The following is a 27,408-nucleotide window of genomic DNA, read 5'->3' on the forward strand; positions in this document are numbered from 1 at the left end:
ATGCCCCCAGGCCTCTGGGAGAGAAGCTTCTGGTGCTGGGTGCTCCTTCTGTGGTTCGCTATTGGGAGTTCAGGTAAGTGGGGGGACTCGGGCCTTTGATGGAAATTCTTTCAGTCAATAGTTCTATTTCTCAAACACGCATTTATGCAGTGCTAACCTTTGGAAGGTCCCCTAAAAGTCCTCCCCTGAGGTGAATTTAAAAGACGGAGAAAACCCCCACAATCATAATGGGAATGACGCTAACCAGGACACTTTCTTAAGTCATCAAATTAACTTCCCCTGGTTGCCTTGCTCATTTTTTTAAGTCTGTATTCCTCCTTTTTGCCTCATCAAACTATTTCGTTTATATATATATGTAAGAAAGTAAATTTTCTATAAGAAAATTAATTTGGATTTGTTCTAACATGATTCATTTTCACCCTATAAATACTCACTGTTCCATGATTCATTTAATTTTAAAGTCTAAAAATTCCAAACCAATAAAATCACTGAGATTATTAGATATCCTTTTTAATCTTGCTAACTCAATTCATGTCAGGTCTGGCGTTCCTCCTGACGGAACTATGATAACTGGTCCCTGCTCACCACAGATGACTGGTTGGCCGTTAGAACAACTTAGAGATGCCATTTGCATTCTGCATATTTCTTGGTTAAAAACCCCACCCATCACACCCTCCTGCTTAATATAGTAAATGTAAGCCCTCTTGTGTAGTTAAGGTTCTCTGACAGTGAAGAGCCCCACCTGTCCCAGCTGGGGCACCCCCCTAGTAGAGCCCCCTCTTTCTGCTGCCAGCAGGCGTTTTGTGGTCATCTTCACCAGATGTTCAGTTCCATTCCGCAACATTATGTGTCCTTCTGCCTGGAGCTGACTGCTCTCCTTTTTCGGTCATTTCTGCTGTCCACATCATCCTAGAGGACTTCCGTGATTCATGGCTTCTTTGCAATGTCTTCATTCCTCTACTCAGCACCCCCTCTCTGCTTCACATTCAATTTGTATGAGTGTTTTCACTATTTGTATTAGTGGGTGGCTTCTGAAAAGATTCTGCTTAGCTTCATGTGTAACTTTTTCCTAACTCAATCATTCTTTCCCAGAAGGTGAAAGTTTGGGGCTTCTGCCTGTTACCCCATTAAGCACTGGGCTCTGTACCCAGAAAGTGCTCAATGAATGCTGCTGCATGCCTGCTGAGGGGAGGCCATGTGTTAAGCAGAGACTCTGGGTCAGACTAAACTGGATTTGAATTATGGCTGTTTCTTGGTAGCTGTGTGACTTTGAATATGTTTCTTAACCCATAATTGAAGGTAATAGCTACCAGATAAAAATACCATAAGGATTAAATGTGATTGTGTGTGTCCCAAATAGGACACTTTGCAGTTGTTCATTCAGCGGTGATGTTATTATTAATGAATGGTTCACTGGGCTGATGGAAGTGCAAGGAGCAGGAGCTGTGACGTGTCCTCCAGGAGGGAAGATGGCAGGTGTCCTGAGGTTCTTAGAAGGAGGCTATGGGCTCAGAGAAGTGGACTCAGCTATTTCACCCCCATTTCAAAGCTCCAATCCTGCTTGGGGGCTAGGAAGCAATTGTTAGTTGTCCTGATTTGGAGCTTGAGGGATGGCAGGACGGGTAGCAAATTGCCTTCAAATGCCTTTTGGAACTTCATCTCTCAGCAAACCTGGGACTTCAGGCATAAACAGAGCTCAGAAACCCTGAGTCGGGCAACAGAGTTGGGATCAGGGCAAAAGAGATCCAGATCCAACTACATGCATGGGAAATATTATAGCTACCCCAGCAGGAAGTGGGCTTAAAATAACTGGCTAGCAGGACCTCGGGTTTCCTTGCCCTATCCCCTTAGTTTGATGTCTTTCTCTACACATGCCCTCTGGTGAAGCATTTTCTATCTTCCACCTACTTCTTTTCCCACCTTTACCAAGTCGCTCGTTGTCAATAGTGATGGATCTATTGAAATAATGTCTCCCATTCTTACTTTTAAATTCATACTAAAAAGTTAATGAAGTAAATGAGTTGACAGATAGACAGAGATAGAAACATACACTGTGCATGTATGCATGTAGGGGGCTCAGGGGGCTAGACACTAGCCAAAGGGGAGAGCATGAAGAAGGTAACTGCTTGGAACCTGAAGGAGACAGAGGGAAGACAGAGGATGAGAGAGACCGAGAGGGAACAAAGGAAAGGAAAGAGAGACCAAATGAACATGAGGAAGGGACTTTCAGGAAGTACTGAGGTGTCATTAAGCAACATTATCCCCGTCACAGGAGGGCCACAGCTAACTCATTTGGGCCCGTGTGGAAGTTTGGCCTCTGCTTGCTTTCCTGCCTGGCTCCCTGCATAATCTTTCACAAGTCAGTCACATCCATTTCCTTGGACTGTGGATGCCAAAATTTCTCCAGCTTCCTCCTTGATCAAATTCATATTTCTGACCCTGGGTCTTCTCCTTTGGGTGGTTTTGCAGTCCTCCTTTATCTGGGGAAGGTGACTGTCTTACGTGTTCTCTCAGCAGTTTTTCGGTCACAGCTCTTATGTCCCTGCTTATTTTCACTTTCACTTCTAGACTTTGAGTCCCTAAAGGCAGTGATGGCTGATGTCTGTTCATCCTTGAATCCCCAGAGCCTCAGCCAAGCACACAGGAGAGTGCTCAGTCAATGAAAGAGTTTAGTTTGCTTAGAAGAAATTGGTGGAGTTGCAGGCCTCCATCTCCACTGTGTGGCATCATGGTGGATTAGTTCAATGACACTAGCCCTGAAACAGCATTTCAGTCAAAAGGGGTCCAAGAGTGTCACCCGTTTCGGTGACACTGATCAACAACACAGGTTATCTGAAAACAGAACTGTCTGCCATGGAGGCTGAGGTTTAGCAGAGGTGGTGATGAGAAGTTCATGGTCCCTTCAGGCTGAACTAGGGGGCAGAGGCCTCTGAGAAAAAACAGCTAGGATTCGGCTTGCAATGGCAGACCCTCAAAGGCCAGTCTGGGCTAGCCTCACTGAGGGTTGTGAGGCTCAAGTCAGCTGGGGGTGGGAACCCCCACTCCCCTCTCACCCAGTAGTGTTATTCTGAGCTGCTTGGAAAAGGGAGGCCACATGCTGAACAACCTATGGCTCCTGTTCATCTCCACACGTGATAACAAGGTGGCCAGCGTGATTTTGAGCCCACTCTGTCCTCCAGAGCACACTTGACCCCTTCTTGGCTCAGTCCATACCACCCAACTATTTTAGAAAAGAAAACTTGTATGAAACAAAAGCATGTGTGTGATACCAAGCTAGAGAACACATGTGAAACAGATACAGGCAGGACTACAGAATATTTCTAACAATTACAGTACACAGGCTCAACCATGCAAATCACTGGCAGCCTGGGAGGCTGAAGAGAGCTCTAAGCGTTTCAACCCTGAGAGTCACTTTCCACCAAAGAAACGTAGGTATTATGGGGTCTTCAGCCATCTTTCTTTAACATTTATCAGGACAAAGGGCTCTTTTCAGACATGAACAAGTCAGAATTTAATGCTATATGCCTCCTGCTACTGCTTCTAACCCTCTGACCAACCTGGCATGTGGTGGAAATAAAGTGATACCCAAATGGAAATTGCAATCTTTGAGAGTTAAAATTTAAAAAGGGCCTCCCCAGTGGTGCAGCCAGTTGAGCACAGTGCTGTGAAGCTGTCTGCAGCCTCTGCAGTGCGGGTTCGATTCCTGGCCAGGGAGATTCCTATATGGCGTGGCAGACCTCTCCTGTCGCACCTGCTGCTCCCCTCAGCAGTGTCTTCAGCAGTCATCCACCTATTCGGCTCCTGGCTCTGTCTCTGGTGAATCCTCTCACCCTCCCATGCCTCTGGCCTGTACCCTAGCTCTTGTATAAAAACAAATCTTAAAAAATAAATAAATAAAATAAATAAAATTTAAAAAGACAAATAATTTTAAGAGATATAAGTAATACATGGAAGTAAATGCAAATAGTAAAAATTCACATCCTGTTATATGTATATATAATATTTGTGTGTATAAAATTGCATTGCTATTTATCTATATATACATAAATCTGAGTGTATATGTATGAAATCCTTTCATATCAACGTACAGAGCTATCTTGTTTTTAAATTTAATTACATTTATTTAAAAATGAATTTTTTAAAATTGACATAACAGTATATACTAGATCTGAAAGGATTTATAGCTTAGACAATTTTTTTAAGATTTATTTATTTATGCATACAAGAACTGGGGTACAGACCAGAGGTCCGGGAGGGTAAGAGGATTCACCAGAGACAGAGTAGGTAACAGAACAGGCAGATAGACTGAAAACACTGCTGAGGGGTGCAGTGGGCGAGATAGGAGCGGTCTGCTGCACCGTGTGGGTAGCTCCCTGGCCGGGTATCAAACTCGTGCTGCAGTGGCTGTGGACAGCTTTTATAGTGCTGTGCTTAACCCTTGCGCCACTAAGGAGGACCAGCTTAGACATTTTTGATAGATGTGAGAAAATTGCCCTGCCAGCATTTACAACTCTATTTGATTGTGAGCATGCTATATCTCCAGCTCTCTACCAACAATTTGTTTTTCATATTGTCAGTCTGATAGGAAAAACAGCATTATATTTTCATCTTCGTTCTTATTATGATTTGTATTTCTAGTGTGTTGTTTAAGCAATTTTCCTATAAAGATAATCTGTATATGTTCCTCTAAAGCCCATGAACTGGCCCAAAGCAATTAAGATCGCTACGGACTAATCCTTAGGTCATGGTGTATCTTTTAAATAGAAAACTGAATTTGATTTGCCAACATTTATTTTTATTTTTGTTTATTTTTATAATCACATTTCTAATCTTTCATATATATGTTCACAAAGGAATTTACCAATCACTTTTTTCTCTGTCATTGCCTTTGTCTGGGTATAACAAAGCCCATTATAACTTCATAAAATGAACTTTTATTCACAAAAAGGTCATATAAGAAAAATATTATCTATGCGCGAAAGTTAGTGGTATTATCAGATAAAACCTTCTGGTTCTAATGTATCTGATCATCAATTCAATTTTTTGATGGTAGCAGGTTTATCTGGGTTTTCTATTTCTGATTGAATTAATGTCAGTAAATTATATTTTCCAAGAAAATTGCTGATTTGTTTTAAGTTCTTCAATGTATTTGTCTGGGAATTTAAAAAATATCTTTTTATCCTTGATGTTCTGCAGTTATGCTATAATCTACCTAGTAGAGATTATTTTTTGTCTTGTTCATTATCCTGAGTATAATTTTTGATTGGCAAACTCATCTTTTTTTAGTTATGGAAAATTTTTTAACAATTATCTTTCAAAATATCGCTTCTTCACCCACTCTCTTCCTTTAGAGAACAACTATTAGATAAATGTTGGGGTTTGTCCAACTTATTGTCTGTATTTTTACATGCTCTTTTGTATTTTAAAATATTCTTTTACTTCTGTACTAGCTATTGTAGCATTGATTCCTTTTTTTATTTCAATAGCTATCTTTGTTTCCAATTTACTAATTATCCTCTCCTATATACTTACTGTATTAGTTATACCAAGTTTTATTTAATAATTTTTAATGCTCTGTCTTTATTTTATCCTTGTGTTTTCTCAGCATAGTTATTTTAAAGTCTATGTCAAAGGCTTTGTAAAGCTGATTTCACCACTTTCTGGTTTTATTGACCAGCTTTGTCAACATTTTCCTTATATATTTAAACATTTTGTGCATAGGCTACTTTTTAAGTAAACTTTTTTTAAGTACAACATATATACAGAAAGTGTACAGATTAGTAATATACAGATGAATAGTTTTTCAGTGAATTCACCTGTGCAACCATCATCCAGATCATGAAACAAAACAATACTGGAGTCCTAAAGTGCATTTCCAGTACCGTCTCTTAGTCACCACCACCCCAGAGATAACTATTATCTTGGCTTCTCATGCAAAGATTCATGTCACTTTATTTATTTATTTATCTCCAGTAGCATTATTTTATTTTATTTAATTTTTTTATTTTAACATTTATCATTTTTTATTTTTTTTTTGATATTTGCTTCCCCCCACCCCCTCAGATTGAGTCCCCATAGAATTTCCTTCCCCAAGGCACACATGCTTCATCACCACAGTCCCCTGTGCTCATTTCACTCTAATTTTCAATGAAAAGTACACTTTGGGACTCTCTGCCTCCCCACCCTGGGGTTCTCTATCTTCAGACTCTCCTCCAGTCATGAGTTGGCTCAGCTCCCACTGGTGAGACCTTGTCTTTTTATCTGCTCTTGCTAAATAAAGCTGAAGCCCCAGGTGAAAGGTCAACAGCTAAGGTTGTTGATTTTTGGTTTTAGCTTCTTTTCCTGAGTTGGGGCCCTCTTTGCCTCACTGGCTGTCCAGGTGGGCCTGGTGCTGGCCTTTCACTTCTGACATGAAGCCACTTTGGGCCTACTTACCTCACACAGTGATTTTTCACAACATTGCCTTCTCCCAGAATAGAAAGCCAGCTTCACTTTGCATTTCTGTCATTGTTCTTGTTCTTGTCCGTGGAGATATTACTTTGCTGCACAGAATTCTTACTCCCCCCCCCCTTTCCTCTTTTAATCATTACCTTGTCATTATTTGGTTGGAGTGGGTTGGGGGAGGAGTATTCTGAGTATGATTCACTGTGCTGTCTTCCATACTCCTGAGTGATAGACAGTTGTTTTTATCATTTACAAGTATTGGCAATTTTTTCCTCCCCCTTTAAAACTTCATGACTTTTTTTTAAAAAAGATTGATTTATTTAAGCATACGAGAGCTGGGGTACAAGCCAGAGGTGTGGGGGGTGAGAGGAGAGTGGGGAACAGAACAGGCAGATTGACCGAAGTACACTGCTGAGGGGAGAGGTGGGCAAGTCAGGAGAGGTCTGTTGTGCCATGTGAGTAGCTCCCTGGCCTGCCGGGGGGATCGAACTCACGCTGCAGGTTGCATCTTAACCTCTTGCACCACCAGGTAGGCCCAAAACTTTATGACTTTTAAAGACTCTTGAGTATTTAAAATTTTTTTTACTTATTCTCTTTTTTCCCCCCACCATAGGAGATGATTTGAGAGCCTTCATGGTGTTTATTAGCCTCCATAAGTTTTTGTTAGTTTTTACTTTATCATATCATCTGCTATGTAAATTGTCCAGTATTTGTTTTGTTTTTTCAAAAACTTTTTCATGGCCACACAATATTTTAAATCAGCTATTCAAATTAAACACAGGCACAACTAATGCCTTGTTTTGTTGGGTGGATATAAACATATTCTTTCATGGTTTCAATGACCCTGCTGTCTACATTTATATCCTCGTTGTGTTCTCTATATTTTTTACTTAGACTCCTCTCTTTTGTTCTTTTTTGTCTTGTCAAAAATACATCAATTTGGGCCTCCCCGGTGGTGCATCGGTTGAGCACTGGGCTGCGAAGCTCTGCAGCGCAGGTTCGATCTCGGACCCTGGGGGAGGGTCCCACATGGCGAGCAGACCTCTCCTGTGGCGCCCACTGCTCCCCTCAGCAGTGTATTTCGTCATTCTGCCTGTTCTGCTTTCCTCTCTGGCTCTGGTGAATTCTCTCACCCTCCCGTGCTTCTGACTGTATCCAGTGCTTGTATAAATAAATAAATAAATCTTTAAAAAAAATATCAATTTATTATTCTTTTCAAAGAAACAACTTCTGATGTCTATTGTGTATGATAGGCACTATCTAAGCAGTAGAGTGAATAAAATGATCAAAAATTGCTGCTCCTTCAAAAAATCATGTGGGAAAATAATAAATAATAAATTTTATAATAAATCAGAAAATCCCATAGTAGATTAGAAGATGATGATTGTTGTAAAAATATATAAGTAGATCAGAGTAAAGAAGACAGAGCAAACTGGAATGAGGAACACAGACAAGTTGCAATTTAAATAAAATGGTTAGATGACAGCTGATATTTAATATGAAATTAGATGGTTAGACGAGAGCTGACATTTACTAAGGGTAAGGAATTAGCCATGTGGAGGTCTGTGACTTGGGCAGAAAGGACAACCAGCATAGGACCCTCATTTGGGAACCTATCTTCAGTGATGAACAGCAAGAAGGAGAAGGGCTGGAACAGAGGAAGTAATAGGTGGGCAAACAGAGGACTCTTGGAGGAGGCGGTTTTAGATCATTTAGTGCTAGTTGAGCAATATTCCAATTTTGCTCTGGTATTTTATCTCTACACATCAAAAAAAAAATCACAAATTTTAGTTACAGAAGTGATGTGGCCTGGAATAAGTAAGTCTGATTATTGCACTCACCGATTTATAATGTCTCTAAACCCCTGTTCCTTCTTTCTTTCAAGAACTTCTTTCTTCCTTCTAAGAACAGATGAGATCATCTGAATCGTCTTTGTTTTGTTTTTTCCCTCTAGGAGATGTACCTCCTGCCCCACAGCCAAAATGTGCTGACTTCCAGAATGCCAATCTCCTCCGAGGCACCAATCTCAAAGTCCAGTTTCTCCTCTTCACCCCTTCGGATCCTACTTGTGGACAGCTAGTGGAAGACAGCAGTGATATCCAGAATGCTGGGTTCAATGCCACTCTGGACACCAAACTAATTATCCATGGATTCAGGTGGGAGCTAACCAACTGATAGGACCACCTCAGCTGAGAACTAGAAAGTAACCAAAATGCCACAGGAAATTAATGAGAGGTGCAGGTGGAGAAATTGGTTGACTGATAGTGTCATGTTTCATCCCTTATTTTGGACCATTTTTGAATGTGTGTCATGACATACTTATGTTGTTCATTCTTGTTGGTCAGGTAGGTTATCCCTTCCCTTTGTTCTGTCCATACACACCCAAGCAGTAAATATGTATGACCCTGGACAAGTCACTCCAGCACATGGAGTCTTGGTTTCCATATCTGAATAAAAGCGATGTTGTAGAGATAGTCATGGTGAACCGTTCCTCCCTGAAACACGGGGATTGTGTGATTCATCTCAGCCAATGAGGTCATAGGATTTGCATAATCGCTGTGGGATCATGGTGTGTGGTGTCTGTATAAAAGGTTTTATTTCTCCTTTACTTCTTCCCTGGTTTCATGACTTAGGAAACTCCAACTCATGGGTGTTACTTCCGTCATACTCAGAGGTTAGTGTTCCTCAGGAGTTAGGTTGGTCTCATTTTAATTTCTTTGATGCCTTAGAGACCAAATTTTGTTACAACATATATTCATTGAGTCTCAGTTCAATCATTTCCCATCCTTCCAACACTTCCTTCCAATGCAAAGCCTCCTGGCAAGATAGGAACAGAGAGGCTGCTGGGAGGAGAAAGGAAGAGAATGTGGTGAAGCAGCAGCACCACAGAGCAACTAGAGTTAGGGGCGTCCAATGGGGAGGTGGACACAGTCACTGCACAAATCACTATTTCCTAATCTCTGAGTTCTCTCTACTTCTCAAATACCTTAACTCCGGGGACCCCACCATATCCTTCCTTAGGCATCTCAGATCACTCTTGTGTCAGTCTCTCCTCTAGCAAATCTTAGTGTCAACCATTACCCAATGTTTAGTGTGTCTCCCTTTTTGTAAAATACCATGCCAGGGATAGCTAATAGAGCTGGAGAGCTCAGCAGGCTCATCCTTTTTTTTTTGCTCATAAATCTCACAAAGCCACATTGCACAGCACACACCTAGGCTGTGCTCCTTAGTCCACACGAGCATGCTCTGATTGTTCCTATATTTTGAGTCATTAAGAAAACTTCTTTCCTCATTCCAGTCTTTCAGGAAAGCTTTCTGAAAATTTTTCTATCATTCTCCTTTTTCTAGAAAAGTCCTATTATCCTCTAAACTCCAGAGGACTGGGAATAGATCTTATTTTTCTTATCTTTTACAAAGCACCTAGCAAACTGCCTGGTCAGTCTATTGAGTGAATGGAAGAGTGAATGAATGAACAAGTAAATGAAAACAAGGAAATTGTCAATACTTTAAGAATTAATGTTGTAAGACAGTTATAAATCAGAGACATACTACAGGGGACGAGGAGGGAGAGAAATCAGAGGGAGGAGCACAGGGGACTGAGGTGATGGTACATGGGCACATTGGTCGAGGAAACTCTATGGGGACTACACCTGAGGGGGTGGGGGAAGCAAATATTGTTTAAAAAATGAACAACTATGTAAAATAAAATTCCACCAAAATTAAAAAAATTAAGGTTGTAAATCTGAATCCTAAGGTACAAAATCATCTTTTCTTTTCCATGAATAACACAAGCAGGTCTGTGCTGTGGCTTGTGTAGTTTGTGTATTGCACAGAGATGCCTCACTGTGGCCTGGTGTGACTGAGCTCGGAGCCCTGGAGAGAAGTTGTACCAACTGGAACAAAGGGCACCCTTTTATAATTTACCCAGGGCTCCACATGTGTTGGCAGACACCTGATCACTTTGGGATTGTGTTCTTCCTACATCCAAAGTGACATACGAGTCATTGCCCATATATCTCTTTTCCCTAAAATTGAAGTTTTTCTAGTTTTTAGGTTTATAGAAGTTACCAGGACAATGCAGCTTAACTTGGCAGGTAATTTTCCTATCCTTTCTTGTCCCCGTGTCCAGAGCTTTAGGAACAAAGCCTTCATGGATAGATACATTAATTGGCACCCTTCTGCGGGCAGCAGATGCTAATGTGATTGCTGTGGACTGGGTCTACGGCTCGACAGCTGCTTACTTCTCAGCTGTGGAAAATGTGGTTAAGCTGGGACTCGAGATCTCCAGCTTCCTCAGCGAACTTCTGGTAGGTGCAGAACAACTTGGGGGCGAGTTTTGACAACTTACAGGAAAGAAAGAAACAACACACAGAGAGGAGCTTTAGGGCAAAAGCGGAGCCACCCGGAGGCTTGCTGATTTTTGATTCAAATCTCGGTTCTGCTAATGACAGTGCTGACCTTGGGCGGCTTGTGAATCTCTCTGAACCTTCCACTCCTCCTTTTTAAAATACGCCACTGCATGCTCATTAGGGAGGGCCATGGAGGGCTTCTGTAGGCAAGAGGGCACGGCTGTGTATTTTTGGATGCCAGAAAGTAAAGTGAGGGGATTGTCAAGGTAGAGCGGTTGAAAGAGAGCAAATGCTTAATGGAATGAGAATTGTCCCCTCTTTTTCTGCATCATTTGAGGGCTCAGGCCCAGAATGGGGAGGCCAAGGGTTGCTGTGTCCCAAATGGAACTCTCTCTGAATGTCCTGTTGTAGGTGCTGGGCGTGTCAGAGTCCTCAGTCCACATCATTGGTGTCAGCCTGGGGGCCCATGTTGGGGGCATGGTGGGACATTTCCACAAAGGCCAGTTGGGACGGATCACAGGTAACATTCTTTTCTGCCCACCCTTCCAGTTTTAGAGATAGAAAATGCCCTGGAAATGCCCTTGCTAAGACAAGTAGGAGTAAGTATTGATTCTTTGTTCTTTAATTAAGTCACCTACTGCCACTAAAAAATTTTACCATGGCCCTTTTGTATAAAATGGCATTGTGTTACTATTACATGATCTCTAATGTCAGTATAAGAGGCCATGCATGTCCTTCTGAACCTCAGTTCCTATATCTGTAAAATGGAATATAACTGCTCATATCTCCTTGGTCCATTGTGGAATCGGAGGGTGCTTTATGCGTCAGGAGCTGTCCTCAATCTTTAAGGAACTAAAGTCATGTGGTAAACACTCCAACTTCTTGGCCCACCAGCAGGACAATCAGTCATACAGAGTTCCTCAGAGGCCCCCAGTCGTATGACACCCAGTTGCCCAAAGTGATAATCCATCCATTAAAATTTTCCTCCAATTTCTGACTCATTTTCTTACTCCCTCACATTGCTGATCTTCTCCCAATAAAGTTATTTGATTATAAATCCCTGTGTCAGGGTCTGTTTTTGGAGGGGAAAATAATCCAACTTAGACATGGAGATAATATTTATTTTCCCATGTCGTTGTGAGACTAGAATTTATAAAACTCCCTAGCACAAGACCTGGCAGATAGTAACTGCCTAAAGCGTAAAGCTAGTGTTGATTAATATGTGATGATTAATATTACTCACACTACCCAATGGGTGGTGTTATTAAACTCACTTTAGAGGCAGAGAAACTGGATCATTGAAAGGTCAGAGACAACAGAGTGGGGTTTCCTGGGCACTGTGGTCCTGAACTAGTTCTCTCTTGGGTCCTCCATGGGTGACTCTGATCTGAACTGAAAAACTGCTCAGGTAAGTGTGCAGTGGGCACATGAGGTTCCTTTAGTTAAGAAGAAAAGGGCCTCTGATATGGGTCTGTCCTCACAGGCCTGGACCCTGCTGGACCAGAGTACACCAGAGCCAGCCCGGAGGAGCGTCTGGATGCCAGAGATGCCCTCTTCGTGGAAGCCATCCACACCGACACTGACAGTGAGCTGGGGTGACCTTTCTGGGTGGGAGAATGAGCACAGGGCAGGAGGTAAGGATGCTGACACCTAACTATGTGGCCATGGGCAAAGTCCTTCCCCTTCTCAGCTTCTGTGGCTCAATGAGGAGTTCCCAGCCTGGTCCTGAAAGGCTGCCCCAGCTTTGCCTTCTGTGACTACTGAAACGAATTGTTTTATTGTCAACCAGCAGCAGGCAGTAGGGTCAAAAACATTGTGGGTCCAAGATATTTGGTCATAAATTCAGTCTCTGATTCAACTCAACCTTGGGCTGCGGTAGTGCTGGGAAGACACTGTGGCCTTTTCATAAATGGGAAAGTCAGACCGTTTTCTTGGGGTGAATGTGCCCCCAGAGGGTTGGGGGATTCCACTCAGGACAGATGTTCAAGACTGTCAAGTCTCCTTTCCTTTCTAGGGGACAAGCCCAGTCTCTCAGTTCAATGAAGAATGAGAATCTACCATCCCAAATCAACTGGCACATAAAAGCCACCCTTCCCCATTCCTACTCCACCTCCATCTCGAAATCCATTATGACCAAATTAAGTTTCTTCTGACCAGCTGGAAAAAGGAGTGGGCATTCCTCCTCATTCCTACTCACCATCAAATGCCCATAAAGTTTGTCCCAGGTCCTGTGCTCAGTGTGCTTGAGAGGAGGGGAGGAGAGGGAGGTGCAGGAAGAAATAACATCTGCACCTGACCGGAAGAGTTTGCAGTTCTAATGAGATTTCCCTGTTTTGTTCCAGTTGGTCAGAAGCCTGCTGCTAGCCTCCAAGACCTACAGATTCATCATTTTGGAAGAAACTAACACAATCATATTGCTCAACTTTCTTTTCCACCTTAATTTTACAGGTGGACGACCAAAGCCCACAGACCTCTGCCTAGCTGTTGGGTTAATTAAGCCATACTTAATAAGGTTATCTGTCCCTAAATTTACTAAATGTATGATATACTAGAGTCCTGAGCGAGGCCTCTTAGTCTCCCTTCAAAGTTAGACCCTCTTTCTAATACAACAAAAACAAAACCAAAAACCAAAACCACCACCACCAAAAACCACCCTGTCCATTTATACAATCAATTTTTTTTTAAACTATGTAATAGGCTGTGAGAATACAACTGAAACAGGACAAACCCAGAGCACCAGAGTTGACCCAGCTGGTGGGTCCTTACCCATGTGCTTAATAACACAGAACTTGACCCCAAATCAGATACAGGTGAAAAATCAGTAACAGGATTTAGTGATGAGGCAGTAGAAAAGGGAGAGCTGAGAGAGTACTTACAGGCTGGCACAGGCCAGAGGCTGTCTGCCCTACACCAGATAGCATCTGCTGTGCAGAGAACAAGTTCCAAGCTGAAACCACAAGTGGAATGCGGGTGCCTTCTCTATAGACACCCCTCAATGGCAGTGACTCAACTGCCCAAAGCCCCAACTAGACCCCCCTTTCCCATCAGACTCCACTCAGGGGGTGGGGCCTGGAAAGCTCCACCTTCTACCTTGAGTTGGCCATGAGCACCACCCACTGTCTCAGAGGCTGCTCCTCACTGTTCCTCTGGCACATTGAACAAGGCATCAAATAAGGCCCCTGTTCACATGGAAATGATGGGTTAATTGGGCAAGTACTCATTCATCTACTCCTTGAATAAACATTTATTAGCCACTCACATGTGCTAGCTGCCATGCTGGTATTGGGACATAGCAGGCAAAGGCTCTGCTGTTGTGGAGCTCATGTACCAGGAAATAGACAAGGTAATTGCAATTAGGAAGGATTTGAGCTAAAGGATGATTTAGGTAGGGGTTCTTCTTCAAGAAGGATTATCAAGGAAAATCTGTCCAAGGTGGGATATTAGAGGGGAGACTTGTGGTGAGAATGAGTCAGTCCTGGTAGTCCTAGGAAATGAACATTCTAGGTAGTCAGTACAACCTGGAATAGGAGATGAGGGGTGAGGGGGAAAGATGTGGCATGGGAAAGAGAAACATGACATTAGAATGGAGAATGAGATTGTGAGTGAAGCTGGAGAAAAGGGAGCAGACCAGGCCGGCCTTGGCAAGGAGTTCTACAATCAGTGATAGTAGAGCGGTGATTTGGATTTGTTTAAAAGATGATCATGCCTGCTATATAGAGAATGGTCTGCAGGAGGCACTGGGGGGGGAAGCCTAGAGGCTCATTAGAGGTATTTGTTATGGTAGCAAAAGATGATGATGGCTTGGGCAAAGGTGGTGGCAGTAGAGATAGACAGCAGAAAGGTTCAGTATATATATATATATATATATATATATACACACACATTCATAGTCCATCTCCATATTCCTTTGTCCTCTTCTCCTCTCCCCCTTTTTTTGTCCCTCCCCAGGTTCACCCCCTCCCCTTATGGAAGCTTCATATTCAAAACATATTTTGGAGATGGTTGACCAGACTAGTGATAGGTGCAGGGAGGGAGCAAGGGAAAACGTATATTCAAGGGTGAATTCTGAATCATTGCTGAAACCCTGAATAGATGACATTAAATAAATAATACTCAACCAATTGCTTACAATAGTGTAGATTGTATAAAGTAGAAAGTATCTTTGGCAGCTGGATCTAACCCAGTGTGAGGGGTCAGAGATGGTCATATGATGAGATGAGGCTACTGTCTCTAAAACTGATCCCTTGTAACCAGGTCATATTTCTGCTCAGTAAGGAGAGCACAAAAATATGTTATGAGTAAACTGTAGGAAAGTGGCTCAAATATATTTCTCTGAACTATTGCTTGAAGCGAAATAGAAACTACTCAACATTTACGGAGCTTATAACATTTACTGATTTATAAGGGACGTTGTTCTTGACTTTATTAGGCCAACATGATTATCTTATGAATGTATTCCTCTTTGCTTCTGTTCAACATGGAAAAATCACTTTAGAAAGCTGTCTGTGGGCCAGTTCAGCAGCCTCACAGCAGTTAGGAATGAGGTGGGCACCCATTCAGCACTGTGTGGGGCCTGCTGCCAATGGGGACATATGTCCCTTCTGTAAGGAGGTAACAGGGTAACAGGGTTTTGTTTCCTTTCAGATTGGGGTATTCGGATTCCTGTAGGACACGTGGATTACTTCGTTAATGGAGGTCAAGACCAACCTGGCTGTCCCACTTACTTTTATGCAGGTCAGAAAGCCACAGAGTTGGCATTTAGCTACCCCAGGAACCAGAATTCACCAACAGCCTTAGTGCAGAGTCAGCCAGTGGGGGCATAGACAGTCTTCCTTCCAGTGTCCTTAGCTGTGTCCCATAAATCTTGCTCTGCACTTACTGAATGGATGTCTTTGGAATCCCAGAAGTCTAAGGGAGGTGTGTCTGCAATTAAAAGGTGTGCCATACTTTATGCTGCCCTCCCCACTTTAGGTTGTGTGTGACCTAATATCATTCAAGCCAGTAACCTTTATTCTTCCTGGGCCCTGCTTTGTGGCAGGTCCACACCAGCTACATCTGGGCAGAGCCTGATTGTAGCAGAAGTAGATCGTTGTACCCAGTGCTAGCTAGAGAGCTGAAGTGTCCATTCACTGTGTGACCTTTTTTCCAGACTTGTAGTTCTCAAAGTCATTCTCAAGATACTCATCAAATACTTCAATGAATATACATTTCTTCTCTTCTAAGTATATTCTTCTGGATTTTAAAAAAGATTTATTTTATTTATTTATACATACAAGAACTGAGGTGTAGGCCAGAGGTGCAGGGGTGAGAGGATTCACCAGACTGGGGAGCAGAACAGGCAGATCTACTGACATACACTGCTGAGGGGAGCAGCAGGTGAAACAGGAGAGGTCTGCTGCACCACATGTGGGTTAGTTCCCTGGCTGGGGATCCAACTCATGGCACAGTGGCTGGCTATAGCTTGATAACACTGAGACCAAGCCCTGCACTACCAGGGAAGCCCTATTCTTCTGGATTTTTAAAAAATAAATTCCCAGAATAATATTCTTCTTATCATCATTTTAAATAATATTATATTAGTCAAAAGCTGACATCCTTATTGCTTGTTTAGTCTTCTTATAGGTGTGCTATGAATATAGCCAACTATCAGAATTTTATTTGGGAACCTTATCCTGATTTTGTTTACTATCTTTTTAATTTTATCTGGCTTTATCAAACTTTTCCCATTTTAAGGATTCTTTTGATAATTTATTTACCAAATTCACTGATTTTCCAAAAACATGTTTCTTTTAACAATTTATATTTTTTTCCAGCAATTCTGATCAGATTGGAGAGTTTGGTTTTAGTGACTTCTGAAATTTCCTGTGGCATATTGGTTGGTTTCATGTTTGGTTTTTTCTTCATAATGCAATTTGAAAAGGCTTAATTTATGTTTTTCCCAGCCCCCTGGTGCAGCTGGAAGGAGCTTGCCATAGACAGTGATCCAGTTGTGAGGGAAAGGCAAGTCAGCACACAGCTCAGACTGAGTAGTGGGTCCTAGAGAAGGATTCCTACGGTGAAGGGAGAGTTGGAAGCCTCCGGAACCCTGGAGTTGTGGCTCAATACAGACCTTTTAGCCCCAGTCGATTTGTCCAATGTGAGTTAAGCAGAATTTAAAATAGTATATAACAATTACAAGAAAACCAACTTTTGGCAAACTCAGCTATCAGTCATTTGACAGGTGCACATTGGCACCTCGACTCTCAGAGTTTGACTGTGGGCTACTGCTGGCTCCCTTGCTCATGTCATTGCTGGGGTGGCTATAATGCAGGTGGTTGTGTGGGTGATGATGAAGAAGGTAAGAATGTGAAGACAGATACTCTTTTTGAGAAGTGGGCTCAGAATCTTCAGTTCTCTGTATACTCGCATTTTCTGAAAGAGACCTTGCATGATCATGGGAGATGGGTCTTAAATTAGGAAAACTTCCTGATAGATTAAGTTTAGGTATCTCAGGACATATTAAAAAGGGAGGGAAGACACAGCAGCCACATCCATTACTATTTTTCAAATGTGGTTCAGGGGACATCCTGTGTATTTACATACTGCTGGAATATAAACTCAGTAGAGTTAAAGTAAGTAGCATACAGGGAATTTTCATTTTCTTGAACTGAAACTTGGTTGTGTTATTTTCCCTCTTATACAGGCTACAATTATCTGATCTGTGATCACATGAGGGCTGTGTACCTCTATATCAGCGCCCTGGAGAATTCCTGTCCGTTGATGGCCTTTCCCTGCGACAACTACGAGGACTTCCTGGCAGGACACTGTCTGGATTGTACTAACCCTTTTCTGCTTTCCTGCCCAAGGATTGGTAAATGCCACCCTTTTGGCTTCTTTAACAATTTGTGGAAAATCCAAGTCTCTGACCACCTTTGGTCAAGAAATCTACCCATTGCGATGAAGAAATTAACCAATGAGATGTTTAGTCTGTTCTTACCTGAAAGATGGCATTGAGTCTCTGTGCCCCGCACTTTACCTTCTGTGCTGCTACCTGATGCCATACTCTCTGTTCACACACCCTTTGCATGCTCAGTCCCTCGCCTGCAAACTCAGGCTCCGGATCATCTAGAAATAGTGGTATAGTGTAGACCTCCCATCCCCGCTCTATGGGATGCTTGCCATAAGTCTTTCTGGCGAGGCCTGCCATTCTCCTATTCCTGATAGATTCTCAATTAAGTGTTTGCAGGAGTCCCCAAGAATGGCACACATGGCCTACTTTTGAGGTGTCTGGCTGTGGTGCCTTGTCCCACCTCAGGTACATTCTTGGATGATCTGGGCCACTCTGGTGAGAGGGAGGGATCTGACCTCTGTTCTCCTCGGGCAGAACATTGCTGCAAATATCCTGGTGTTGGCCAGGCTGAAAGGCTCTGGAAAAAACTCCTGGGCAGTGTAAACTTCCCTTCCTCTCCCACTTCCCACTTTGGTTACCACTCAGAACTGCAGCAGTCTGTCCCTGCTTATATGAATGAAATGGATGCCAACTAGACAAAGTGTGGAAGTTGGGGTAGTTTCCCATAGTCAAGCAAACCACCATTACTTCTTGCTCATCATGCATGTTCTCCCAGATGTGATGAATGAGCTGGTGTAACAACCACTTCAGCCCACCCCTCCCCACCCCTTCCCTTGCCCTGACCACCCCGGCGATGCTGCAAGTATTTCAAGCATGTCCGAGGGTATTTCATGTTTCTCCACACTGTGTGGCTTGGCCCAAAGTGCACTCTCTGCCTGGAATACGCTTCCCTAACTGGCCAACCACTGTTCCTGAGATCAAATACTTCCCCGTGCTTCCAGTGTCACTAAAACAAATGTCACAGAGACAATTTTGCCCCTCTTAAATTTGAAATCCCAAATTTTTTCTAAATATTTCCTGAGGTTGGGCTAGACGATCTGAACTACGTACCTCATGTTTACTTGAATGTTTATCCTCCACTGCACTGTGTTCCTGGCTGCCGCACTGCAAGGTGCGGTCCATGATTAGCACAATGGATCTGCCTGCCCAGTGAATGGGTGCACAAATAAATCAATATGTAGCTTGTCCTGAAATGACCACCTTAGGACTCTGCTGTATTTTCTTCTTTACTTCCAGGTCTGGTGGAACGAGGTGGTGTCCAGGTAGAGCCGCTGCCCAAGGAAGTGAGAGTCTACCTGCTGACCACTTCCATGGTTCCATACTGTGGTGAGTGGGCAGAGGAGGGACAGATGATTTGGCGACTTAGGTAAAGTCACACCGCTGGTCAGCAGAGGGTCAGACCTTGGAACCGAGTCCCCTCACTAGCCGTCAGCACTCCAAGCACTGCTTCCCAGGTCAAGATGCTGTGCACATTTTTTTAAAAAAGATTTATTTATTTATTTATACAAGAACTGGGGTACAGGTCAGATGTGCAGGAGGGTGAGAGGATTCACCAGAGATAGAGCAGGGAACAGAACAGGCAGACTGACAAAATACACTGCTGAGGGGAGCAGCGGGCGAGACAGGAGAGGTCTGCTTGTCATGTGGGACCCTCGCCAGCTGGCCGGGATTGAACCAGCGCTGCAGAGGCTGTGAACAGCTTCACAGCATGGCACTCAACTGCTTGTGCCACCAGGGGAGGACCTGCTATGCTCATTTTATTTCACTACCAGTTCCCACCCAGCATTAGTAGACTTGGCTCTCCTGGGAAATACAGACTAGAGAGAAGCAGACATTTTCTTTAGGAAAATTTTCTTGATCAGTAATACCTATTGACAAAGAAAGAAGCAGTATATCAAACAACCTAGAGAATAAAATTCCAAAATCTCTAAACAAGGTTAGACCTTGTTTTCCATATTGCAATTATCCACTCTAGTTTAGTCCCTGCCCATCACCATAACAATACATATCCCATAGTAAAAGACAAGAGGTGTGGCATTTGATATTTTCCTCTGGGGAAGTGGGCAGTGTATAGTGCTATCTTTTTTTTCATTGGTTCTTAGCATATTAGCAATGTCAACGAGTCCTCTCTGTTACTAACCCAATGAACCCTCCTGCAACTTTGTGCTGAGTCTGCCTCAATCCATTTGATGTCCCCTCCAATTTTGCCTGTGAAACACAACAAATGAAAAAGCACAGGGGCCTCCCTGGTGGCGTAAGGGGTTAAAATCTCAGCGCTATCAAACTGCCACCAGCCACTGCATAGTTCAATCCCCAGCCAGGGAGGTGACCCACATGGTGCAGCTCCTTTATAGCCCACTGCTCCCCTCAGCAGTGTATTTCAGTAGATCCGCCTGTTCTGCTCCCCCCTCTGTCTCTCCCCTCTCATCCCCGCACCTCTGGCCTACACTCTAGTTCTTGTGTGCATAAATAAATAAAATAAATCTTTAAAAAAATATAGAAGGGCCTCCCCTGGTGGCGCAGCGGTTGAGCACTGGGCTGCGAAGCTGCCCTCAGGCTCTGCAGCACCGGTTTGATCCCCAGCTGCCAGTGAGGGTCCCACATGCATAGACCTCTCCTGCCATGCCTGCTCAGCAGTGTACTTCGTCCGTCTGCCTGTTCTGCTCCCCGCTCTGGCTCTGGTGGATTCTCTCACCCTCCCGCGCTTCTGACTGTACCCAGTGCTTGTATAAATAAGTAAATAAATCTTTAAAAAAAAATTTAAAAAATAGAAAAAAATAGAAAAAGCACAAGTGGAGCAAAAGTAAAGAATTGCCTCTTTAATTATATCTCAATCACCCAATGAGTCTGTGAAAACCCTGAGACCAAAGTTACTGCAAAATGCCACCAGAAGTGCTGTCCTGGCATTAAGGAAGTAGTGGCCTCCCTTAACCTCTCTTGCCTCAGGGGCAGCGGGTTCAGCGTGGTCACATCCCCATGAGGCAAGCTGCTCTCCCAGTCTATGTGGAAAACACCGGCTTTGAGAGCCCTAGTGTCCACGCTGCCTGGAGGCTCAAAATGCCACATAGACAGCAGCTACCACAGAGAGGGAACTAGTCACCTCCTACACAGGGAATGGACTCCTTGACACTGTGTTTGTAGTCAGAGGGATGTCGCTATGTTTTTTTAATTAGTTATTTAGTATGAGATACAGCATTTTTAAAATCACACCACCAGGGTCATGTGACCAAATTGGGAGGGCTAGGACATTCTAGCATTAAAGGTAATCAAAATTAATATGTATTAAATCTTCCTAGGCACACATGCTGCCTGAAAACTTTATATGTAATTCATTTAATTCTCATTCAGGGCCCTCCCTGGTGGCGCAAGGGGTTAAGCACCACACTATGAAGCTCTCTGCAGACTCTGCAGCATGAGTTCAATCCCTGGCCAGCCAGGGGGCTACCCCCATGGTGCAGCAGACCTCTCCTGTCTCACCTGCTGCTCCCCTCAGCAGTGTATTTCAGTTAGTCTGCCGTTCTGCTCCCCACTCTGTCTCTGGCAAATTCTCTCACCCCCTGCATCTCCGGCCTGTACCCCAGCTCTTGTATGCATAAATAAATAAATCTTTAAAAAAAATAATTCTCATTCAGTCCTGAGAACTATCTATATGGTCACATTGAGAAGCTGAGGCGCTCTGGTGACAGGTGATCTGTCACAGGTCACACAGCTTTTAAGGGGCTGCCCTGAGATGCCTCACCACATACCACACAGAAAAATATCTGGGATATTTTTCATGTTATACCACTGATCTCTGGCCCAGTCATCAGCTCTGCTTTGGTTTCCTAGTGCATCACAGCTTTGTGGAGTTTCACCTACAGGAACCAAGAAACAAGGACACAAGCATTAAGGTCACCTTCCTTAGCGGCAATGTCTCCTCCTCGGTCAAGATCACCATGTAAGTAAGTGCCCCACGTGGATGACCAATCTCCTAGGAGTTAGTTGCCTTCCCACTTTACACATGCAGACACACACATACACACGTCCCCTGGCAGGCATTGTGTGATAACTGATGGGTGGGACAAGTGCCCTGGGCTGGGACAGGGGGGTGATGGCTGTATAACAGACATGCTGGGCAACTGTCCCAGGTTCGGGACCAGCACCAGATCCAAGAGTAGTGTGTTCAGACAAAAGCAGATGAGGCAGACAAGCAGCAGTAGTGGGGTGTCCCAACAGGTGGTGAGAACATGGAAATTGGGTCCCTGATAGGAAAAGGTGCTCCGCAGTACAGCAGGGCCATCAAGGATGTCAGCAGGTAGAAGGGAATTCAGCCTCTAGCCCACAGAGGGCTGGTCAGGGCCTGGGCAACACCCACTCCTGGAGGGGATCCCACTTGATGGGTTACCTGGCCAGAACCCTAGGTAGAGCGTCATTAGCAAATGAATGAAAGCTGAGAGCCAGCAGGCTTGATGCCTGGTGGAACCAGTGCCTGGAAGTGAGCTGAGAATTTCTGTCCCACTTAGGCCTGTAGTTGGTGGGACCAGATTTGAGGTGAGAGAGCTGAGAACCTCAAGAGTAGGGAGCTGCAGTGGTGGGAGACAAGAACAGAGCAGCAATGATTCAGGTTTAAAGCATTTGGTTAGTTCTTCACACGTCTGCAGGAGACAGACTAAGCAGAGAAGTCACTGTCTGAGTCAGGATCCAGTGGGAAAAATACAGCCCGATTCCATAGTCCATTAAAAAGAATTTAACACAAGGAACTAACACAAATGTGTTGGGAGAACTAAAAAACCAAAAGGAGGATGAGGAGGCAGTGCAGAGATTAGCTTCAGAAAGAACCACACCCACCCTAGGACTAAAAGGGCAGAGCAAGGTGGTGCTGACAGAGCAGATTCACAGGGAGGAGGGTGTGTGATGGGAGGCTGACTGGCAGGAGCTGGAAGCTGGGAGGAAACACAGCCCTTCTGGAAGCACTGACCTACTGGTGCACGCCGGTGCATTAAAGGTGCTTGGCAGAGGAGCTTAAGAAATGTGGTTTGCAAGGGCATGGACGGAGCCCACACATGGAGAACTGTGCTGTGGTCAAGGTGACAGGTGTTCTGAGAACAAGTAAGAGGGAACCTAACCCATGTGTGGAAATGAGATTAGAATAGAGATTTGAAGGCTTTGTAAGAGTTCCCCAGGCCACGGTTTAGTGAGAATAAGACACTGGGGAACAGAGATCAGGGGGTAAAGCACAGTGAGCAGAGACCTGGGAGGTTAGTCAGGCCCAGACCATGCTGGGTTTTGAAGGACAGGATAGGGGTTTTATCTGAGAGCAGTTTGGGGAGCCACTAGGTATTTTCAACAAGTGCGGAGTTGGGAACACATCTCAGGCTGTGGCGTTAAGACACTGGTTGTGCTTTCTCAGAAGTTTCTACTGAGAAACTTCTCAGAGTTTCTCAGGTTTCTGCTGAGAAGAACCTTCTGCTGGGGTCTCAGGCAGAATTCCAGCTGACTGAGACCCCATGGGGAGGTGTGGCCATCAGGACCCCAACACAGATTTTCAGGTGTCCACGTGAGCCTTGTAGATTGTAGCTGAAAGTTTTTCATGAGATCAGTTCAAGGTTGTGTCACTTCACAAAGAGAGTTTTTATGACCTCTCCAGCCCACTGGTAGGTGGGTCACCACTGGAAGGCATTGTGACAGTGACCCGCCACACTGCACATTAGAGTCAGGGGACAGCTTTGAAGCGCCTGCCGCCAAGCCCCAGGCTACTGGCTGAAGAATGTCAGGGTGTAGCCTCCAGGGCTTCCTGAGTCAGGCCTGCCAACATCTCCCAAAGAGATTTGTATGTTACTCTTTTGAAGAAGGCGATCAGAACATGACTATCTTCAATTTCTAGCAGAACAGAAATTGAAAAAAAAAAAAATAGAGGGGAGTTTATGTGTGGTCTTTCCCCTACTTCCTTTAGCTTTGTGAAACCCCAAGGTTTCCTTCTAATTAGAAAATTTACCCCGTCAAGTCCCCAGGCCACCCACTCACAGTGTACATGCTCCTTTTTAGTTTGCAAGCTCCTCAGTCCAAGTATCTTCTTAAAGGGGACAATCTTCCTAATTTCTCCTTTGAAATAGTTCCAAAAAAGGAACACTTTAAACAAAGTTATACAAGATCTTGTTCTCAGAAGAAAAAAATAAGCCACATGACTAAACATATAACAAGAAGACGTTTCATCACTCTGCACAGGCAGGAAAGAAAAGAACCCGAACTGGCTGAACCACAGCTTCCCTAGAACAATGCATACCACCTTGGGGGTAGGAGGGGTAGTGCCTCCTGGGCCCTCTCTTTCTCACAATTCCTATTGCCTCTGAAGCCTGAGAGGACTGGGAAGGGTCAGCAGCCCACACCAGGACACAGGAAGCAAATTCCTTCCCAGACTGGAGGCTGAGTGGCTCTGCTGAGCTCCTTCCCTGCTCCCCCCACCCTACCTCCAGAGGCCCTCAGGGCCCAGTTTGGAGACCCAGGACTTCTGAGATGACTTTCATGGCAGAACTTTTGTTCCACGCTTGGGTCTTGCCTTTGTCTGGGTCCTCTCTATGTTGGTCTGCAAGCTCCTCCCTTCGTCTTGGCCTGAGGACATGAGTTCAAAGTGGTGCTTAAATCTCATAAAGCAGTGGGGGATTCTGTTCTCACTCTGGACCCCCGATGTTGCAGTCAGTATCTGCCAAACTCTGTAGCTGGCATGTGGGGGACCTAGGCTTTAGACCTAGGGTTAGACCTAGGACTGTGTGACTCCAAAACCACATGGCTGGGAAGACAGAACCAAGTTCCACTCCAGCTCTGTCTGACTTTAAGACCTGTTTTTTGCTTATTTTTTTCTCATCCACACATTCATATTAAATCTAAAATAGAGTAGTCGTTGCACAAAATTCTTTGAACTAAAAAGAGGGCTCTACTTTCAGATAATCTAGTAATCTAAGAAAAGGGACATTTTTCCAGATGGGAAATTCCAAGAGCTATTACTATTTTGCTGCAGTGCTCACTACTTAACTTACAACAATCCACAGATATTTTCTAAGCTTTGGGGGTGTGGGCAGTGGGGCTGGTGAGGATGATACAACCTCCGAGAGCTAAACTCACTAAACCTCATGTAGGTCAGCTAAACAATACACCAGCAGAGACCTACTGGAACCACAGGCAGCAAAGATCAAAAATGCGACAGTGGGGGTCTTCCTGGTGGTGCAGCAGGTTGAGCGCAGCGCTGTGAAGCTGTCTGCAGCCTCCGCAGCGCTGGTTCAATACCTGGCCGGTCAGGGAGAAACCCACATGGCGCAGCAGACCTCTCCTGTCTTGCCCACTGCTCCCCTCAGCAGTGCTTTTGGTTCATCTGCCTGTTCTGCTCCCCACTCTATCTATGGTGAATCCTCTCACCCTCCCACCCTCTGGCCTGTACCCCAGCTCTTGTATAAATAATAAAAAAAAAATCTTTGAAAAAAAAGTGTGACAGTGACTTACTATCCCTTCCCTTTGCAGACCTAAACAGCAGCTCCAGGGGAAAGCAGTCATGGCCCATGCCAATCCTCCCTGCCAGATAAACCAAGTGAAACTCAAGCTTAAGGCTTCCATACTTAAGGTTTGGAAAAAAGACCAGACTGTCCTTGCTGGGAAGTTCTGCACCGCGCCTCTGCCCGTCAATGACAAGTAAGCCCCGCTGTACACCCCCACCCCATTCACACCCACAAGGACCAATGCTGACCTCAAATGTGGTACTTCTTGAAGTGCAGTCCCATGATGGGGATTAGCTTTTTCAAAGCAGAAATGGCAAAGATCCAGGGTTTTCCCAAGCCTCTTGCCGTGCAATCTTGGGTTGGGATGCTAGGAAGTCAGAGTGGGCTTTAATTTCTCATCCCCACTTCTATGTAAGAAACTCTATTTAGGGCCTCCCCGGTGGCGCAGCGGTTGAGCGCTGGGTTGCGAAGCTGCCTGCGGCCTCTGCGGCGCTGGTTCGATCCCCGGCTGCTTCCCAGCCACCGGAGGAGGGTCCCGCATGGTGCGCAGACCTCTCCTGCCGCCCACTGCTCCCCCCAGCAGTGTACCTTGGTCCTTCTGCCTGCTCTGCTCCCCGCTCTGGCTCTGGTGAATTCTCTCACCCTCCCGCGCTTCTGACTGTACCCAGTGCATGTATAAACAAAACAAACAAACAAATAAAGAAAGAAAGAAAACATGCCTCTATTAAAAAAATATATATATTAAAAAAAAAAAAAACTCTATTTATTGGGTTGCTGGAAAGGTCATGATGTACAAATGCATCATGACCTTTCCAACAACCCAATATATTTGTGTGTGTGTGTTGGGGGGGGTATGTCTGTTTCATTTTGTTTCACATCAGATTTTATTAGCGTAAAGACTTCTGGTTGCTTTCTTCCTCTTCCTTAGCCTCCACTGATCATGTCCATGCATGTGGATCCAGGATCCCTACCCGATCTGTCCCCTCTACAGGCATTTGTATTAGCAGCATTTATATTTGTGGGCATTTACACATTCTATTCAGCAGCCCGGGACAACAGGCTCCTAAAGCCACCGATAGACCCCTTTCACCTGACATGGAAACACAGGTGCACACAACTTCTAGCCCTCTCTCCTGACCAGCCAACCAAGAGCCTACCCTGAGCCTATACCCTCTTGTTGTTCTTCTTTTGCAGCAAAAGGATGGTCTGCTTACCTGAGCCAGTGACCCTGCAAGCAGGTGTGACTGTTTCTCATGACCTGAACATAACTTGTGTTTAGTACAACCCTAGCAGGACACGTGTTCCTGAAATTGGGAGGTGGGTGATTCAACTTTTTCTAGATGATTACTACAAAGAAGGAAGGCCAAATCCTTGATAATTTTCCCCAAAATTAGCCACCTTAGAAGGGAGAGATAGTTCATTTTACAGAGCTCTATCTTCATTGTTAGTTTGGAGAGCTTGATATAGAATGTATTTCAAATTTATAAATCATTTTTAACTGCAGTTGCTCCATATTCTTGGAGATCTGTGCTTAGGATTTAATAGAAACATATACAAGGAAAATACGCCCTAATATCCATCGCATATCTGAACCATTTGTTTTACTAGAATGGAGTGCTGTTATGTACAAAAAATGTGATTTACAGTCTGTGGGACTAGAGAAAACAGATGTTGAATTGTGTGTATTAAATAGTAATGAAATGAAATGCTTGGAACATGAAAGGGGATGCAGGGAGATGCAGAAGATGACACCATTCACCACCACTTTCCATTGCCTTCTCTGGATAGGCAGAAGATTTGGGGGATCAGGGAGCTCTTTGGGGGATAAAGGTAGATTTCCTTTGGATCAGTGTTTCCCAAACTTTGATCTTGATAAATAACCTTATATCAACCACAGTCCACGGAGAAACAGATGGTATGTGACTCTTGACTAGGGCATGGGCAAACTAGAAGTGATAACAATGTGCCCTGGGGCTAGTGGCTGTGGGAGCTGCTCCTGCCCTTGGTCTCTTCTGAAGGGGCAAGTGGAAGACACATCAGAAGCCGGAGCCAGAAAAAGAAGAGGAGCCTTTTGTCAAGGGACGCATACAGTCTCCAGGCAGCCTTCCTGGGGGAGGAAGCAAGGACATCATTTTCCAACCTCATTCTTCTTGGTCTTCTTTTTCTTGCTGGTGCTCCCCACTGAGTTACTCCAGCCAGAAGCCAGAGGCAAGAAGCACTTTGATTTGGCCTGGGATTGAGTAGGAAAGGGTGGGGTATA

General features: G+C 44.3%; 1 protein-coding gene across 1 annotated transcript; it reads left to right on the forward strand.

Moving 5' to 3' along the window:
- On the forward strand, window positions 1–26,427 carry PLA1A (phospholipase A1 member A; the record flags this gene model as incomplete). The annotated part of the gene is made up of 11 exons (XM_084231192.1): window positions 1–73; window positions 8,399–8,600; window positions 10,574–10,751; window positions 11,205–11,313; window positions 12,277–12,378; window positions 15,438–15,527; window positions 17,476–17,643; window positions 18,919–19,008; window positions 21,511–21,619; window positions 25,174–25,341; window positions 26,343–26,427. The coding sequence occupies 11 exons, from the start codon at window positions 1–3 to the stop codon at window positions 26,425–26,427; spliced, it is 1,374 nt and encodes a 457-aa protein (XP_084087318.1).
- Window positions 26,428–27,408: the final 981 nt, after the last annotated feature.

This window comes from Talpa europaea (assembly GCF_964194135.1).
Source record: "Talpa europaea genome assembly, chromosome: 4".
Classification (NCBI taxonomy): domain Eukaryota; kingdom Metazoa; phylum Chordata; class Mammalia; order Eulipotyphla; family Talpidae; genus Talpa; species Talpa europaea.